The sequence below is a fragment of the Danio rerio genome, chromosome 7 (assembly GCF_049306965.1).
Source record: "Danio rerio strain Tuebingen ecotype United States chromosome 7, GRCz12tu, whole genome shotgun sequence".
Taxonomy (NCBI): Eukaryota; Metazoa; Chordata; class Actinopteri; order Cypriniformes; family Danionidae; genus Danio; species Danio rerio.
Genome location: NC_133182.1, coordinates 3,451,226 through 3,470,711, shown reverse-complemented (window position 1 = coordinate 3,470,711; position 19,486 = coordinate 3,451,226). Strand labels below are relative to the sequence as shown.

The 19,486-nt window shown below is 41.4% G+C and overlaps 1 protein-coding gene across 3 annotated transcripts; it reads left to right on the top strand.

Moving 5' to 3' along the window:
• Positions 1 to 1,665: 1,665 nt before the first annotated feature.
• si:ch211-282j17.10 lies at positions 1,666 to 12,570 on the top strand. Of its 3 annotated transcripts, XM_073906636.1 has the most exons (6): positions 1,666 to 4,536; positions 5,878 to 5,916; positions 6,007 to 6,363; positions 7,370 to 7,720; positions 7,876 to 8,470; positions 12,312 to 12,570. In XM_073906636.1, exons 2-5 carry the CDS (start codon positions 5,880 to 5,882, stop codon positions 8,235 to 8,237), a joined length of 1,107 nt encoding a protein of 368 aa, XP_073762737.1. In that variant the 5' UTR covers positions 1,666 to 4,536; positions 5,878 to 5,879; the 3' UTR covers positions 8,238 to 8,470; positions 12,312 to 12,570. The 3 variants fall into 3 exon arrangements, with proteins under 3 accessions (XP_073762737.1, NP_001026840.1, XP_073762738.1); NM_001031670.1 differs by lacking the exon at positions 12,312 to 12,570 and having other exon boundaries at positions 4,493 to 4,536; positions 7,876 to 8,250; XM_073906637.1 differs by lacking the exon at positions 5,878 to 5,916 and having other exon boundaries at positions 4,506 to 4,536.
• Positions 12,571 to 19,486: the final 6,916 nt, after the last annotated feature.

Below are 19,486 nucleotides of genomic sequence, written 5' to 3'. Positions count from 1 at the left end.
TTTAAATGCAGTTCTAATCTCAAAATAGTCAAAATAAACAAACAATAATAGTGACCCCTGCTGAAAAATCCAGCTTAAACCAGCCTAGGCTGGTTGGCTGGTTTTAGCTGGTCGACCAGGCTGGTTTTAGAGGGGTTTTGGCCACTTCCAGGCTGGTTTCCAGCCACTTCCAGCCTGGTCTTAGCTGGTCAGGCTGGAAAATGACCAGCCAAATCCAGCTAAAACCAGCTTGACCAGCCTGGTTTAAGCTGGATATAGCTGGTTTTGGCTGGACTCCCAGCTTGGTTAGGCTGGTCAAGCTGGTTTTAGATGGTCATCTCCCAGCCTGACCAGCTAAGACCAGGCTGGAAATGGCTGGAAACCAGCCTGGAAGTGGCCAAAACCCCTCTAAAACCAGCCTGGTTGACCAGCTAAAACCAGCCAACCAGCTTAGGCTGGTTTAAGCTGGATTTTTTTAGCAGGGACAGGCTAGGAGGACGAAGAACACAGGGCAGGAACAGACAGGATAACAGGGTCCAGGTAATTCTCCTCAGGGGCCTAAGCACAGACAACACACACAAGCAAGTGTAACGAACTGACAAAGAAACATTGAAACTTCGCCCAGATATAGGCACAATAATGAGCCTCAGCTGGCCAGCTAATCAGACCAGCTGAGTGTCGTCATAGCACGTGAGCATAACAGAGACACATGGACAACCAAAACAAAACAAACACACGTGATCAAACAGACACTCCGGAAAAGCGCACAAACCTGCAACCGAGACACAAACACACTTCCTGCTCTTATGCCCCATATAGTATTGCTGACGTCGCCAAAACTCCACAGATGGACGAATCTACACTTGTGTTTATTAAAACAAACATAAGTATGCAGATAATAAATAATACTGCTAGTAATAATAACATTATACAGATAGAGATAGTCATGAATAAACTGAAAAAGCCCCCTGAGGTAAAGAAGGCATTCTGATCATTTTGATCCTTTAATTGATTTCATCTGTAATGATATTTGCCTATTGCTGTACATCCCGTGTGTAATAAGCAGTGTGTAAGCGTTTGGAGCTGCATAGGCACATAATTAATGCGGTCTGCTGGACTTTAGAGCAGTTTTAGTTGGTCAATGGTGCGGTCTATTTCAGTTGCTCAAATAGCAACATCTCAACAGTGTGCCTAAACACACCTCCTTTATAACAGCCATGAGTCCACAAAGTGGTGCAAATGGATTTGCTATTTAAAGAACGTGGTGCAAAACGTGAAAGTTAGGGTTGCGGTGGCAGAAAATAGTAACAAATTGCCCCATACACGTCTTGACCTGCTGTATGATAGGGCCCAGTAACTACAAATTTAAGTATATATATATATATATATATATATATATATATATATTTTTTTTTTTTTTTTTTTTTTGAGCTGTCAGGGAGTAGGGGAGTCTCCCTTACATTATTAGATTTAGTAAGGAGGTACATGTTAGACTTAAGGCTCGTACACACCGGGACACTTTTCGTTTGCGTTTATCATCAGCGTTTTTCAAGATGTTTTTCCGGATTTAAACCCAAGTGATTTTCACAGGCCTCGAGCAGAAGAGTATGCAAAATCACTCCTTGACGTTAGATGGCGCTACACAACTTTAAGCTTCTGACACACGCTTGTAACACAGAAGAAGACATACTTGTTGTTATGGATGGCTCAAGTAGCAGCTCTAGCCATGAAGACATGATTATTGTTCACCAGAGCAATAAGCAGCTCCAAATTCATATCCCTCTGTCACAGTCTCGGTCTGATCACCGGTTCGATCTTTGTGTTACTCTTTCTTTTTCACTTGTATTGTTTTGATCACTCATACCCTGCTTTGTTTACCTCTTGCTCCCCCACCCATCTGCTCTATTACTTTCCATTATTCTATCAAACTAATTTCACTCACCTGGTTTCCTTGATTTCTCCCCCTATTTATCCCTCCCTTGATCGTAGTTCTGTGTCAGATTGTAGTTTTTCCCCTTCCGGCATGTCTGGCGATCTCCCAGTCTAGTCCTGTTCCTTGTTAATCCTGTGAGTTTTGTCGTGTCTGGTGTCATCCTGTTGATTTTTTCTAAAGTGTTTTTTCTCCGTCTGCCTTCAAGCCTGTTCTGTTTTTGTATTGCTGCTCATCTGACTCCTCGTCTCTTTCCAGCCAGCCCTTATCTCTGGCTGTTTCTCAATATGCGTTCTTCAGCGGTCTTGCGTCCTCGTGTTCTCGTGAAACACCATCATCAGCTGCCTAAGTTCAGTTCCAATACTCAAGACCGCAAGAACAGAGGACGCATGAAACTTCCCGGATGTGTTCTTGATATCGAGGACTCACCGATGCAGACTTGAGCACCGAACTCGCTCTGGAAGTCCCATAAGTCATTGCGACTGGAGGTGGGAAACGCTGCATTTTATCTAGATTTATTATTAAAGTTCAGAGATATGATTTTTTTACCTCAGGAGTTTCCCTAAATGAAACGGTGAAAGTAAACATTACCATGGACATCTTAATAAAGGAATAAACACATTAAGGGTGTTTGTTTGCTGAAATTAAAATCTGTTTTATTTATATTGTGCAACATAGATTTATAATGTTTTTAAGCAAAGTATATACTTTGAAAAGGGGAAAAACAATAAATCGTTGTATGAAGGCTGTAATGTTTAAATAATTTACCATTTAAAACGCATGAAGGTCACGTGACCATCAGGAAGAACGCAGCATTCCATTTCTCAAAGGACGCGTTCTCTGCCCTCGCGGTCTCCTGAGTTCGTTCTTCCGAGGACACCTGGCAAGACCGGTCTCCAGAAGAACACAAGTCCGTTCTCTGCGTTCTTGGAATTGAGAAACAGCCTCTCTCTCGCCAGCTTCCAAGCCTCACTCTTCTTCATGGCCATTCTGTTCCAGTCAGCGGTGGCCGGATTCATCGCCCCCTGTCGGGTGTCAGGGTATTGCACCCTCTTGAAGACTTCTAGCCTCTCCGGAGTAGTTTTATTTAATCAATTTTGAAGACTTTATTTCTTTATGTCTCAGATTTTTTGAGTGAACTTTGGGCTTCTTTGCCAGCTCCATTACGGAGGAATTTTTAGTTTCCTTTTTGAAGATTTTGTTTTGTTGGCAATTTTTTCTCTTTTTGCCCCCTGAGTGTTTGGGCTTAAATAAAACTTTGTTGAGACCTGCGTCTGAACCATCTTCTCTCTCACCCAGACCTTGACTATCTGGGCATCTTCTTCAATGTGCGCTCGAATTGACAGTTTTGTGCTTGACCTCCTCCAAGTGCTGTTTACTCTAACTTCAGCAGCTACGCGCATGTAAACAAAAGTGCCAATCTGATTGGCGGAGAACGTTTTGACGCGGTGAGTCAAAAAAAAAAAATGAACATGAAGCGTTTTTTTTTTTTTTTTGAATGACACTTTTGTGCCTGCTGGTTTGCGCATTGGTGTGCACAATCACATTGACGCCCCTTTTTTCAGTCACGAGGCACTAAACGTTGCAGAAAAACGTGAGCAAAAAAGTCACGGTGTGCACGGGCCTTTAGGCTCACATATGTAATTTATCTTTAGGAATCCACCGTGTATAGCATGCTGCACCCTTACACTTCTTTAGAGTTTCAACAAAATAGGGTGAGCAACCTTATACACCCATTTTTGTGAAAGAAGACATTAAAAAAAATGGAAAGTGAAGACCATGATCCTTTGCCTATTCAAATTTCTAGAGCAGCTCCAACTGACTTCCCCCTACACAGCAGGAAATCTGTGTCACATTCAGATATTGTATAAGTTAAAAGTTGTATAATTAACTCTGTAAGATAACATAAACACTGCACAAAAGAAAGTATTTTAACAGGTAAAATGGCTTTGAACGACAACAGAAATTTATTCATTCATTTTCATCCACTTTTCTGGGGCCGGGTCATGGGGGCAGGGGTCTCAGGAGAGAACCTCAGGCTTCCCTATCCCCAGACACTTCCTCCAGCTCCTCCGAGTCTGAGCTCCTCCTGGGTGACAGAACTCCTCACCCTATTTATAAGGGTGCGCCCTGGCACCCTGCAAAGGAAACTCATTTCTGCCCCTTGTATCTGAGATCTTGTCCTTTCGGTCCTGATCCTAAACTCATGACTATAGTTGGGAGTAGGAAAGTAGATTGACTGGTAAAAATGTTTTACCACAACAGACCAGTACATCAACTGTATTATTGCAGCTGCTACACAGATCCGCTTGTCAATCTCACGTTCCATCCCTCCCTCACTCATGAAAAAAACCCCAAGTGAGGTTTTTCTTTGTAGCTGGTATGTAAATATATGTTTTTTTATGGAACACACAGTCTCTTGACCACATTCAAATGAACATGCAGCTACAGATTTACAGAAAAAAATATGTGAACAAGTAATAACACTGAATGTGTCTTTTGTTTAGAGTAGTAAACAAATGATGTGACATGCTGAATGACGGATGAGAGCAGATCTAGAATAATCATATAGTCTGAAGCTGCAGACAGAAACATCAGACTGAGGACAGAAACACACCAGCTCTGAGGTAAGAACTGCTCATCTTCATTCTTTACACACAAATATTTCTGACATCTGTTGATATTCATATTCGATTGTGTAAAGCTCTCTGCAGTTATTGGCTCAGAAACAAAAAAAAAGGTATGTCTAAGGACAATTTCAGTACACCTAAAAAGAAAAAAAAAACTGGCTTAGAGGAAAATCCAAATAGCTCTTAAATTAGAAATGTCTGTTTACCAGTAAGTAAACAATACTGGAATACCAATACCAGAATACAGAGTCTCAGATAAAAATAAAGTGTTGTTTAGACTGTGAAAGTGACTATTTACATAATCTAAATTGCATAATGTAATTCAAATTTACTAATTTACTTCATATTTCATTTCTCTAAAACTTTATATTGTACTCCTTGTTTAACAAATATTATGCACCTACAATCACTTCTTCTCTATTTTTATACGTACATCCTCATATACTTTAATGCTAAAATACAAAACGGTTTAAGCCATGTTTCCTGAATAAACATTATATCTGGATTTTTGCTAATCTCTTGTATAAAACCTTTAAACTCTTTACCATTTACTAACAGGTGTCTTGCATTCCATTCTATAACCTTTAGGTTGTTTTATCTCCAGCTCCTTCTGTCTTTCCATCTGCTTCCAGTCTTTTATTGATTATTTCCCAAGACATGTTGATTTTACCCAAAAACATTTTAAAACTTTTTTGATTATCTGGGTTTTGTGTTGGACTTGTTTTAGTCATCCACCGTCACCGTCACACTTCTTTCTTCTCTTCGCCATCCTCTATTGTTTCTTGTTTTGTCAGTATTTTAAGATCAGTATATTTAGATTACAACTTTCATTTGCTTAACTTCCACAGCTCTCTTCCTTACATCACATCCACTGTATCTTACCCTATTTTCTCTGACAGCATCCTTAATTACTACAAATCACTACAAACTTCATCTCATATTATTATTTATCTCCATAAATCACACAATCCGGCCACAAAGCAGTTTATGTTCATCGCCACATACTCCAAACACAGCAGCAAACCTCCATCCTGCCTTCTTTTCTCCGGATTCTTTCTCAAGTCAAGCTGAGCATATTGAATGTATTAAGTTTTAAATATGTAACATTTTTCTGAAAGAAATACAAGTTCATATTTAAAATTTATTTTAAACTCCTTTAAAAGTAGAAGAAATACACGTTTGTTCAATAATAAATTACAGGAATAAACAAATTGCTTAAATTATCAGATCTAATATTAGCAGGGCTCTACAATTGTGTCCTTTGTATTCATGCTTCTTTTTTACTGAAATGTTTTTCTCCTAAATGGATCTGTTTATTATTATTATTATTATCCCCAGAAATGGCCAAACCACTAAATTTCCCTCTTCTCCTCATTGGTGAGTGTTTGTAGTTTATTTATGTTTTATGGTTTCTTTGGGCTTTTAATCTGTTCTGAAAAGCATTAAAGCAAAGTGTCTCTTTCGCAGCTCTCTGCTCCATATCTGAAAGTGTTCAGCATCAATATCATTTTATAAATGAGAAGAAGAATTGTACTGAAGCTCAGAGATACTGCAGAGAGAAATACAAAGATCTGGCCACCGTTGACAACATGAACGACACTATTGAGCTAATTAAGTCTGTGAATAATGCACGTGTTCAGAATATCTGGATTGGTCTTCAGAGAACGAGTGTTTATAAATGGCATTGGTCTTCAGGTGATCCTGTGTTCTTCCTAAATTGGACGTCTGAAGAACCAGCTGGCAATAATGAGTGTACTGTTATGAATAATGGACAGTGGATTAATGAGGCATGTAATAACACTCGTGTCTTCGTCTGCTACAACAGTGAGTACAAACCCTTATAGAAAAAAAGGGGATCATAAATGAAAATGTGAGATATTAATGCATTTTCATTAATTTAAATAAAGGGTCTATATATAAGTATATTTATATGTAACGACAGGGGGAAGTGACAGAGACAACTGGAGGTAAGATCCACAATGCAGGTTTATTCAGCGTCAGGCAAGCAATGATCAAACAGATGCAAACGGGTATATTCAGGCAGTCCAGAATCGTCGTCGTATAAACAGGCAATAGGTCCAAAGGCAGGCGGCTAAACAGGAAAACAAAGGTAAACAAGGCTAGGGTCTAACACGGAGAAACAAGGCAGGGAGAACGCTATGTAATGCTATCACAGGATAAACAAGACTCGGCAAACTAGATGGGTGAATGAGTGGATTATGTAGAGTGAGTAATCAGTCTCTGACAAGGCTCAGCTGGTGAGAATGCAATCAGTGTTGATGAGTGAACATGTGTGAGTGTTACCGGAGAGCATGTGTGAATATGTAGTCCAGAGGAAGGCGGAAGTGTAGTCCATAGTGTTCATGTGAGAACCAGCAATCTCTGGCGAACGATCGCTGGTTATGTGACATATATATTGTTTTACAAAAAAAATTTTACCAAAAAAAACTAACTGGAATAATTAATAACTGAAAAATATAATTAACTGCTGGATGTTTAACATGTTGCATATCTTACAATATGAAGTATATATGTAAATTATTTTATGTTTTCAAATTTTAAAAACTGTGTAAAACTAGTTATGGATGAGAAGATTCCCCCTATGTGTAAAGCGATTTGAGTGTCTAGAACAGCACTATATAAATGTAAGGAATTATTAAAATACTAAATATATATTATAAAATATAGCACATTATATGTTTCTCTGTAAGTTTTTTTTCAGATGTTCTGTTGTGACATGTCTGTAATAGTAATAAAATAACCAATTTATAAAATAACGCAAGCATTTCTGATGATGTTCCTTTTTATTCATTCACTCGTTTTTTTAAAGTGAGCAGAGGACTGGTGTTTGTCAATCAGATGATGACCTGGAGAGACGCTCAGAGTTACTGCAGACAGAATCACATTGATCTGGTCAGTGTGAGGAACCAGAATGAGAATCAACAGCTGGAGAAGTTCATTAATGACAGAAACTCATCTGGATCTGCAGTCTGGATCGGTCTGTTCAGAGACTCATGGCAGTGGTCAGATCAGAGCAACTCCTCATTCAGATACTGGGATACTGGTGAACCAAATAATGGTGGGGAGTATGATAACTGTACAGTGATTGGGGCGAATGCTCAGAGAGGATGGGCAGACGTCCCTTGTGATAACCGCCAAATTCCTTTTGTGTGTCATGAAGGTGAGCAGATCCTGCAAACACACTCAATCCATCATCAGCTCCAGATCTCTTAAAGTTGATCTACATGTCTGACATGACAAATTCCTCCACAGTGTTTGTTCTGCATGTTGTTGTTGATCAGTCTCTCTCTAGTTTCTGCTTTGTTTTGTGTCCAGATAAACTGATTGTGATCCAGCAGAATCTGTCGTGGTCTGAAGCTCTGAGATACTGCAGACAGAATCATGTGGATCTGGTCTCGGTTCAGTCAGTGGAGATGCAGCGTCGTGTGATGAACGTGGTTAAACTGGCGTCTACTGAGGCGGTGTGGTTGGGTTTACACAACTTCTGCAGCGTGAACATGTGGCTCTGGGTGAATGGAGACATGGTGTGCTATCAGAACTGGGCTCCAGGGAACGGCAGCACACCGGAAAACTGCAAACTGGAGAACAGGAAAGGAGCAGTTCAGTCTGGAGGAGATCAGACCTGGATCAGCCTTCCTGAATCTCACAGACTCAACTTCATCTGCACTAACTACTGAGAGTGAGAAAAGATGAGATTGTCAGTGTGTTTATTATTATTTTTTTCTGATTAACTTTTAATATAGGTTTGGTTTGTTTCTTAAGTTCTGAGTGAATCTGCTATATGTGCTTTAACAGCCTCAAAAGTCTGTTTTATTTCTATATTTTATCATGATATTATCTTCTCTTATTAACACAAATGTTTAAGATTCAGATTCAATATACTTTAGATGTGATAAATATGTTTGAAAACGTCTCAGGTTACGTATGTAACCATGGTTCCCCAAAAGGAACGAGACGCTGCGTCTCTATTAGGAGACACAATGGGATACAATCCCTCTCTTATAACCTCCTGAAGCACAGGTGAAATCAATCTAATTTAATTGGTGGAATCGTGTGTGTGTGTGTGTGTGTGTGTGTGTGTGTGTGTGTGTGTGTGTGTGTGTGTGTTTGTGTGTGACGTCAGACCGGGAGGTATAAAAGCACCATGGAAGCATACTCCAGCTTAGAACCTCTCGAACGAAGCGCACCAGGCTTGAAAAAGTATGGCAAAGCGACGCAGCGTCTCATTCTCTTTAGGAAACCATGGTTACATGCGTAACCTGAGACGTTCCCCGCAGGGAACTCTACGTTGTGTCTCTATTAGGAGACACATTGGGAACGCTATCCCAAACATGCCATAGTTTGATATGCTGGGTATGAGTTCTCCTAATTCAAGAAAAGATACTGGTTCTCAATGTAGGGTCCAGGTCTAATTATTAAAACCTTTTGAAAGCATGCAGGGTAGATCACCGTGCTGTTTCACAGATGCCAGAAGTACACTGGCCAGAATAAAGAAGCTTTTGAAGCCGCCATACCCATGGTAGAATAGGCCCTTATTGCCTCTGATAGAGAATGTTCCAGGGCCTCATAAGTCATTGAGATAGCCTCGACTATCCACCGGCTCAACGTCTGCTTAGACGCAGATGCCCCCATGTTAGGTGGGTTATAAACAATAAACGTTAGTTAGATTGTACTGCATTCAGCCGTATGTATGCATCTAACGACTGCACTGGGCAAAGCAAAGCGTCATAAATGGTGGAGGATTAAAGGCCTGCAGCTCCTTAGGTCATTCCACCTCAGTGGAGACCTTAAAGAAGTACCCTGTTCTGGGGTACAGTATTGCTCTCACCATGCCAGGTGAGAATTCCAAACAAGATGGAGCTCCTCGTTTGAGAGAAAAATGCCATTTAGGCATTTGGAACTTTTCTGACACCACAATGGGTTCAAAAAAGGGACTGCCGATAGGCCCTTGAGCACTATCAACAAATCCTGAATAGGAATTCCACTGGTGCAATTAGTCCTCAACCTCCTGGGTCCATGGAGGAATCTGACCACCAGAGTGTCTCTGCCGAGACCATCAGTACCATATGTGGACATTACTGCCACATATACATAAAGCGTCAGACGGGGGGTGCATCACTCTCCCGCCTAGGACAGAAGAACTCTGAACAAGAATCTCCCATGGGAGACCATTAAGGAAAGACATTAGGTCTGAGAACCACACTCATGTAGGCCAAGGGGCCACCGATAGTAGGTTGAGTCCCCTAAATGGACTCTCTCCAGAACTCCCAGGAGGAGAGCGATCGGGGGAAAGCATACAGACAAAACCTTAGCAATCTCTGCACCATGACAACCAGCCCAAATGGTGCTGGGTGTGTCAGCAAAAAAACACTTTGGGTATTGTTTGTTTTGACAGGTATATATGCAAGTCGGTTCTGCCGAATCTCTGTCAAATGGTCGCCACCACTTCTGGGTGCAGTCACCATCCCCAAGGCGCCAACCCCTGCCTCAACAGGAGGTCCGCTCCTATATTTCTGGGCCTGAGATGTAAGCCTTCAGTGAGAGCAGCTTCACCTGAGCCCACCGAAGGATCTGCTCCGCCAACCTGCACAGAGGGCGCGGATTCAGACCACCTAATAATTGACAAAGATCTCCGATGTGTTGTGGGTTTCCACTAACACATGGTGACCTATAACTTGAGGGAAACAAGTGTTTCAGAGCCTGAAACACTGATAACATCTCCCAGCAATCGTTATGCATGTGGAGAAGATGGTCCCTTCTTTGCCCCAATGTGGGAAGGCACCTTCCCAACCCTCGCAAGCGGCTTCTGTGGTCAGGGCCATGCGCTGAGAGATTACTCCCTATGTAGGGCTTTGGGACAGAAACCAGGGCTGTCACTATATTGATAAAGCTTGTAGATAATGTCACAAGGCTTTGATTATGCAAATTCCCTGGATTTGAGCCACCACTGTAACTATGTCTTGTTAGCAGACTCAAACATGTTGGTGGCTGCTGCTAACCAGCCTCTGAAACGGTTTGACAGTGATAGCTAGGCCCAGCCTGACACTCTTTACGGCAATCCGGATTAACTCAGTTTGAGTAGGGGACACACAAACATCGTTGTGGAGTTCCATAATACACATAAAATATGTCTGTCAACTTCTGTCTCAACAGGAACTGGCACATTTAACACTTTTCTGTAGGATTAGCCGCAACCCCAACTTCTCTATATAAGCAAGAACAACACCTTTATGTGGAATTGCTAACTCCTTAAACTGGAATTAAATTAGCCAGTCATTGAGAAAATAGAGAATACAAGTCCTTTGTAGCCAAAGCAAAACCAATGGCATGTTTACTACTTTGGTGAACGTGTGGGGTGAGAATGCCAGACCGAATGGAAGAACCCTGTACGCCTTGCCCCTGAAGGCAAAACTCAGGAACTTTTGGTGACTTTAAAAGGATGGATATGTGACAAACCAGCCCTCAGACTGTATTTGTGACACAAAGGTGCTGATAGTCATAGTTTTGAACTTCAGCGTTTGTTCAGAGCGATTCACTTATCTTAATGTAATATAGGATATAACCGTCCATCCTTCTTTGGAACATTGAAGTAATAATATAAAAACCCTGACTCCATGTCTGGAGGAGGATCTGTTTTATGCCTTCCTTCCTCAGAAGGGAGTCTACTTCCTTTTCCATAACTAGAGCCTGCTTTAACTTTACTAAAAATGTAAAGCAAATTATTGCAACAAGAGGGGTGTGAACCAAACTGCATTATATAGCTCCTCTTAAAGGTTAGCAGGACCCTACTGCAAAAATTTTGGCAGCTGCTCCCATTCTGCCAGAAAATTATGCAGGGGTGCCAGTCCCTCAAGACTGGCCTCTACACTTCCCTAGGTGGCTAACTCTGGGCACTAAAGTGAACTCACGACAGGAGGCCACAAAGTTAACTGCTTTTGGACCCTCCGTAGAGGTGGTGAGTCCACTATCGCCAGCACTTCTGGGATAAAACAATGGTGGACAACACCGGGGATCTCCGCACCCTAAGGCACCAGCGGTGGGGGGTTGGCGGATGGACCCCCTGTGGCGCATGAGGAGGCCCCCTCTACGGCCTTTGCTCCTTGCAGGGGCTGCCTGAAGAATTCCTAATACTAGAACTTCTTCGGAGACGATGGCCGTTTTACAACAATGGTTCTTGGCCATAGTACATGACGGACTTTGTCTCCTGAGGGTGCTGCTTCTCACCCCAACTGTTTTTTGGGGCTGAATAGATGCAACGCACTCTCTTACCCAACACAATGTTGAGCAGATAAACTGGCTTGCAGCTGGGGCTGGTCCCCCCTAGCCGCCCCAGAAGAATGTTTTCTTAGACACATAAACATAAATCGTGTGTGTCCTGATCTGTGATTACACAAGGACACAGCAGGATTTAAATAGTATTTCTCTAATAGCCTATTATTTTTAATAGTGATGCAAAAAGAGAGTGTATGCGTGTAAGTCAATTAATTGCTTTAATGTAGTGCCTTTTCAGTGCTTGTAAGTAGGAGGAAAAAGACTCATCCGTCTGAGTGAAGAGAGAAAAAGCTGGAGTTGTATGCTTCCTTGGTGCTTTTATACCTTCCGGTCTGACGACAAACACACACACACACATGCACGCACGCGGTCCCGCCAATTAAATTAGATTGATTTCTCCTGTGCTTCAGGAGGTTATAAGAGAGGGATTGTATCTTATTGTGTCTCCTAATAGAGATGCAGTGTAGAGTTCCCTGCAGGGAACTCTTCTATATCTGGTGGTGTTTGTCGTGTTTTGCATATATTAATGTCTATTTGAATGTGTTTCTGTGAGCAGCATTACTGGAGAAACACATCATGAGTCTCTCAGGAAAATGAAATCTGCTTTATTACTGTAAGCCTGAAGTAAAGCTTTTGTATAAATCATAACTGACTCAAAATCCTGTGAGAAACTGAAGATAACAGAACATCAGCTGAAATAAACTGATCTACAGCCTGTATTTTTTGTCTTCTGACTGTTTGCTTCTTTCCATCATGAGTCAAACTAAACTAGAATCAATATGAATAAATGTACAAATGACATCTGATTGTTGATTTGTCTGGCTCAAGACTTAGGAAGTGAATGTTTCTGCAGTGACAGGCTGTTTCTCAATTCCAAGAACGCAGAGAACGGACTTGTGTTCTTCTGGAGAGCGGTCTTGCCAGGTGTCCTCGGAAGAACGAACTCAGGACACCGCGAGGGCAGAGAACGCGTCCTGTGAGAATTGAGATGCTGCGTTCTTCCCAATGACTGTAAAAAGGTTCTTCCTGATGGTCACGTGACCTTCACGTCTTTTAAATGGTAAATTATTTAAACATTGCAGCCTTCATACAACGATTTATTGTTTTTCCCCTTTTCAAAATATATATTTTGCATAAAAACATTATAAATCTATGTTGCACAATATGAATAAAACAGATTTTAATACGAATTTCAGCAAACAAACACCCTTAATGTGTTTATTCCTTTATTAAGATGTTCATGTTAATGTTTACTTTTACCGTTTCATTTAGGGAAACTCCTCAGATAAATAAGTTATATCTCGAAACTTTAATAATAAATTTAAATAAAATGCTGTGCTTCCCACCTTTAGTCGCAATGACTTCTGGGACTTCCAGAGGGAGTTCGGTGCTCAAGTCTGCATCAGATATCAAGAACACATCCGGGAAGTTTGTCCCGTCCTCCGTACTTGCAGTCTTGAGTATTGGAACTGAACTTGGGCAGCTGATGATGACGTTGCATGAGAACACGAGGACGCAAGACCGCTGAAGAATGCATATTGAGAAACAGCCAATGTTTTTATTGTAGCGCCTCGGTGTCTGTGAGTGAGAACTACTGAGAGAATGTGTTTACTGTTGTGGAAAAAGATTCTGGTCTGCAAAAACATTCTAAGTCTCTAAGTCAAACTTTTCAAAAAATGACAAAGTCTGAGATATCCGAAGTCTTTAGGCAAAGCAGTTTATTGTTACAGCATCAGTAACAACAGAGACAGGTCGTTCGAGTGTCTGATGAACATAGGCTTGCACACAGTTTAAATACATTTCTGTGTCTTAATACTCAACTCAAATTTACACATTACACACCTCCATCAGCTTCTCCGCTAATGGGATCTTAAATCTCTCAGGTGCCTGCCACCATTAGAATCTCAAGGTCTTTCAGGGGTCTTACCCATGTCCAGTTAAGGTCTTTCCTTCATGTTTTAAAAGTGATCACTCAGCCAAAAAAACAATGCTTAACAATATATCTTGTTCACTGTCGACTGAGCTGTCAACTGTAAGTTCAGCTGAAGTTCATAGGTACTCATAATTTTTTAGATGTCAGTACAAGCGCACATGCAGGTGTGCTTTATCATGAGTTACAGAACAGAACGCAGGTGTCCTTTTGGTCTTGCTTCCATAAAACAACCCTCATTGTGGCACTGCATTTACACAGAATTACTTTTTTTATTTACCAAAGCACACATACCTGATAATAATGGCACAGGTATGGGTTATAATATAATAGATAATAATTCTAAAATCACTCAAATAAGCGTATTGAGAATACGTTTATCAGAAATTCATGAAGACACAATGAACTCCCCAACGTTACTCACACTCATTGTGTTTTTAACTTTTATGTTTGATTTGTTCTTGTATAGATTGAGTGACTCTGCAGTTTGTAGCTTTAAAAGTAGCTAATCATCCAGTAATCTATCATGATATAGTGTGCTGTTAAAGTTTAAACGCCAATGTTTAAGAGTAAGGTTCTTCTGTTGAAGATTTTAGTTATGTCTAAGTCTGTTTGACTGTTTTCTAGATCTGCTGGGGTTTGGTCTCTTCATGTTTTGCTCTGATCAAATCAATGACTGGCTGAATATGATTCTGTGAGCAGCAGATCTTCAGTAATACATGATTTGTGTGTCATCTGAATTAAATCTGGTTTAATCTAAGATTGTACTCAGACTAGGCTATCCAAACCATGCCTGAGTGCATTTGACAAAGCGTGAGTGCTCCATACCATGCCTGGTTGTGGTTTGGTTGGTTGGCTCAGGTCTGGTGTGTATTAAACAAGACTAGAAGTTGTGGATGTAAATAAATAATTGCAATATAATTGGATTGAGAAGACTTATTTGACATAATTTAAGAAGTTGTAGAGACATAGGAAATGGAAAAATTCACTTTTCCCAGAACTTCACTTTTAATAGGCCTCAAGAGTGGGCCACATAGCAACAGTGCTTCACAAGGTACAGGGTAGCCACGAAGGTAATGGGGGAATCTAGAGGCGGAAAATGTCTTCAACTAGTTCACGTTCGCAAGAGACGAACTGAAAAATGACTGACAAAGTTCTGGATAAGTACAATCAATACTTAATGCCGAAAAAAACATAATAAATGAGAGAGTATGTTCTGACCAAAAATTACAAAAGGCAGGGGAAAAGGAAGAAATGTTCATACAAGCACTTCAAGTTAGCAGAGAGTTGTGACTTTAGCCCACAGAAAATGGAAAACATCAGAGAAAAGCTTGTAGTCGGCATGAGAGATAAGGAGCTGTCAAGGAGGCTACAGTTAATGACCGTCCTTAACTTAAATACTGCTGTACTGATGGTGAGACAGGCAAAAGACATTGCTTAGCAGGTGAGCCAGCAGAAGAAGGGTGTGTTGAGCAGTGTTCAAGAGGTTTTCACAGACGACGTGAAAAACAGAGGTACTTGAATGAAAAGAGACCGGTGAGAGGAAATAACGACAAAATGTTAAGCGGTAATAAATGTAGAAAGTGTGGGAAAATGAAACCGAAAGACAGAGTAAAATGTCCTGCAGCAGAATCAGAGTATAGAATATGTAAAAAGAAGAGACACTGGGAACGCATGTGTAATGCAGGGGCCATAAATGAGATTAGAAATTAGACACGTGCACAGCCGAATAATGAGGTTGATACATATTACCTGGGTACAGTAAACAAAGCGGGATGGGGGATATGGAGAACTAGATAGTGAAGTTGAAAGGTTCAGCATTTAAATTTAAGCAGCCAATGTAGCGGTCATTAATGAAGAGACTTTCAACTCACTTGAGGAGAAAGTGAGATTAAGAAAAATGCTGTTGGGATATGACAGCCTAGAGGAAAGGATTACGTATTTGGAACAATTTAAAACAACAACAGAATACAAAGATAAAAGGTTTAATCTCATAATCCATGTCATAAAAGGCGATACAGCAAATAACCTTTTGAGCAGAAAACAAGCTGTAGAAATGGGTCAAGAGAATAAAAAATATCAGCACCGTATTCAGGGAACAAGTGTGACGGAGGCCAGCTAGTAGGTGTTACATTGGTGCCGTGACTCGGATGGGAGTAAGGTATAGGGGGGTGAGTGTAACGGAGGCCAGCAAGTAGGTGCTGTGCAGGTAAACCTCACTCCTCTGACCTCTAAAGCTGCACTAGCGACAGACGCTAGAGGCCATGGTCTTTAGCCTCCTTGGTAGAGCAACCGACTCCCATGCGAGACGCTGGTTCGATCCAAGCCTTGAGCGGGTTGGGTGGTGTAGAACCGGCGGGATTACACAAGGAACGATGAAAACTCAAAATAAGCCTAAAATAACATGCAGAGCCTTATGCAGTTTACACTGCAAGAAGGGTGCCTCTAAAAGAACTTTAAAGAATGGATGAGAATGGAGGGATTGAGAAAATAACATAACCAACGGACTGGTGTTTTGATGGTGCCAGAAACGGAAAAATATGCATCTGCGTATTCCTGCATACTGAAAGCAGCCTCCTCACAACCTTTATGACACAATTCGTGAAATACTTTTTCAAACGTTTCCTGTTCGGCATAAGAATAGCACCAGAAATATTCCAGCGGAAGACGAATAACCTCTCAGGAGAGGCAGAAGGAGTAGTGGTGTATGGATGATCTAATTGTGCATGGGAAAAGTCAAGAAGAGTACGATGAATGTCTAAGGCTCATTCTAGAGTGAATAAAATGACCAGGAGCCTGTTTCAGAAAGGAGGCTAAGTGAAAACTTAGAGTATTTTAACCCTAAAATAAGGGAAACTCTGGGTTTTCCGTTTCCAAATGGCAGGTTTGTTAAACTGGAGAAGGCAGGGTAAGTCAAGCCTGTTTCTAAAAGATAGGTAACTTTAACTCAGAGTCAGTTACTGTGGTAACTTACTCTGTGAACCTAACCTGGTCAGGAGCAGGTTTTATTCTCTAAACTCAAGAGTTACTGTCGGTCTCCTCCCCTTTTTTAAAGATAAAGCAGTATTTCTTGCCTTAGCCTTACGTTTCCACCCACCAATTTTAATGCTCATTTTGGAGATGTGCATAAAAACAATTGATTGAAACATCATGATGCACACAACTTTGGAAAATACACAATAAAAACATGCATATAACTGAGTAGGATAAACTTTTATTCGATAGAAAAGATGCGCCTAAACTATGATAAAAACAATTTTACTAAACAAATTACAGTAAAAAAAGTTTGTTGTAAGAGATCATATGATGATAAAAATGTGCGTGAATGGACAATCCAGCAGGCTGAGCACACTGTAAGACATCTTAAATGTTGTTTTCCTCATTCATTCTAAAAAGCCTTAACCGTTTCAGTATTAATGTTATTATATTATTAATGACCTCCAGAGCGTCTGGAGCATGTCAAGAGCATCTGTTCTCTGCGTCTCACGGCTTCAGATGCCCCCACGCGTTCATTGTGTGTGAGCATTGTCTTCTGAGGTGCAAGTACATTTATTAAATGTAGAAAAGATTGAAGCAGCTTCTTCTACCGCAGTAAATTCTGCTTTTACTGTTGATATTTGGTGTCCGTTTAATTAGGTAGTGATAATTTTGTTCTCTTTGACTCTTTGGATGGAAACACTGCTTTATTCATACATATATTTTATGCGATATTCCGGTTTTGCACATAAGTGAAGTTTGTTTATAAACTAATTGCGAGAGGATCACGTGCTTATGATTTATCACGGCCGGTCTCGTATTAGCTAATCATTATCTTTCAATCATATGAGCCCTAAGCTACTATAAAGAACCACAGTTTTCAGTCCACTTTATCTTCGTTTGGAAGACCGCTCCGCACTCAACTGCGCTTCAGCTACCCTTTACAAACAAACAGACAAGCAAGCAAGCTAACAAACAACCATACTTCAGAACAACAACAACAATAACAACAACAACAATAACAACTACAAATATCTTCATCTTCATTATCTGCTCACCATCGTCTCCTCCCTTAATTATCCGGCACTATCTCCAAACTAAATTCAACATCATGAACAACGACCAGCAAAATAACCAACAAAACCACATCCTACAAGATAACCCTGATCTCATCGCAACTCAACCTCCCACAGCACCGCCAGGATGCACCGAGGCCACCATGAGAAGCCGGCACATAACACGCTCCATTTTAAATCAACTTCTCCGCCGCAGATCTCCAGCTCCGACCACTACAAGAAACCAAAATACTTCACCTACCTCGTCTTACGTAGGCCACCTTCTCAGTCCATCCACCGAAGAGAATCACAGTCATGGAAATCAGGAAACTGCTCGCCGAATTTGGAATTCATGCACCCAGATCGCTCAATAAACCGGAACTCCTCAAGCTCTACAATAATGCAACGATTATTGTGCACGAAAAAGTGCACAATTTACTCCATATTCACAAGCCTCATGCCCGCTTCAAGGAAAAAGGAAATCCAAACAAAACAAAAACACACAGCAAGCCACTCCCCCGCAAGAACGCAACTCCAGGAAACCTGGCCGCTTCTGATGACGTCACGCACTCTCCCGCTCGAAGACTCCATTCAAGGAAACCATGCCTCCCATCCCCTTCCTCATTCCTACTCCACCCCTTTTTCCTGGCCTCCTGCTCCCTCTAGCTCTCTTATCAGTCCTCATTTCCCTTCTACCTCTAATGCTTCACCTCATTGTCATTCTGCAGCCCCTCCTGCCCCTCCTCAAAATCAAACTTTACCTTTTTCTGTCCAACCATCTACCTCTGCTCCCACTCCATCCAACTTGAATTTTTCCTCTCAAAACCCTCCTGCTAATATTCCTCCTTTTTCTTCCTCTTTTCCTACTGCTCACTCAAGCACTGACCCGGCCCATATTTTCACCCCCCCAACCACCCCCCACCCCCCCCCCCCCCAAACCCCCCCCTCCCCCGTTCACCCTGTCTTCCGCCACGCCCCTCCCTAAATGCTCTAGCACTCATACCTCCACCCATCTCTAACTCTGCATGCAACCAGATCCTTTCAGGTGCTGACATAGATCTTATTTCACGCCTCTCACCAATTGCACCTCCCGCAGCAGAACGCCAGGTTGATTGTGGCGAATTCTCATTCTCCCTCAAACCATTAGTCAGTAATCAGTCCCGTATATTAACATTAGCAGAATTTTCCATTGCTTTCTCAAGATTAATAGATATAATTTGCTCTGCGTTTCCCCATAGGAGACGTGAGTTAAATGATTATATGGCAATCATCGCTGAGCTCGCGCTTTCCTATGGGGGCACACACTTCTACACCTACCACAAACTTTTCTCAGCCAAATGTGCACTACAAGTGACCCAGTGCAATCAGTGTACTTACTGGGGGGCTTTGGATACTGAGCTCCACAATAGGGTATTTTTAGGATGCCGCAATATGACCTGTGTGGTCTGCCTTTCTAGTCAGCACCCCACTACCTCCTGTCCTCTAATCACCCCCTCCTCTGATCCAGCCAAACCACCTATTGATTCTACCAGTTATGTTCCTCAACCACCCAGCCACAACATCCCTTCTCTTCTGTCTGCCTACCTCAAACCTTCTCTCCCTAATCGTGACATCTGCATGAATTTTAACATCAGCAGATGCAATAGAATGCCTTGCAGATACCTACATTTATGCTCCTATTGTGGTGGCGCCC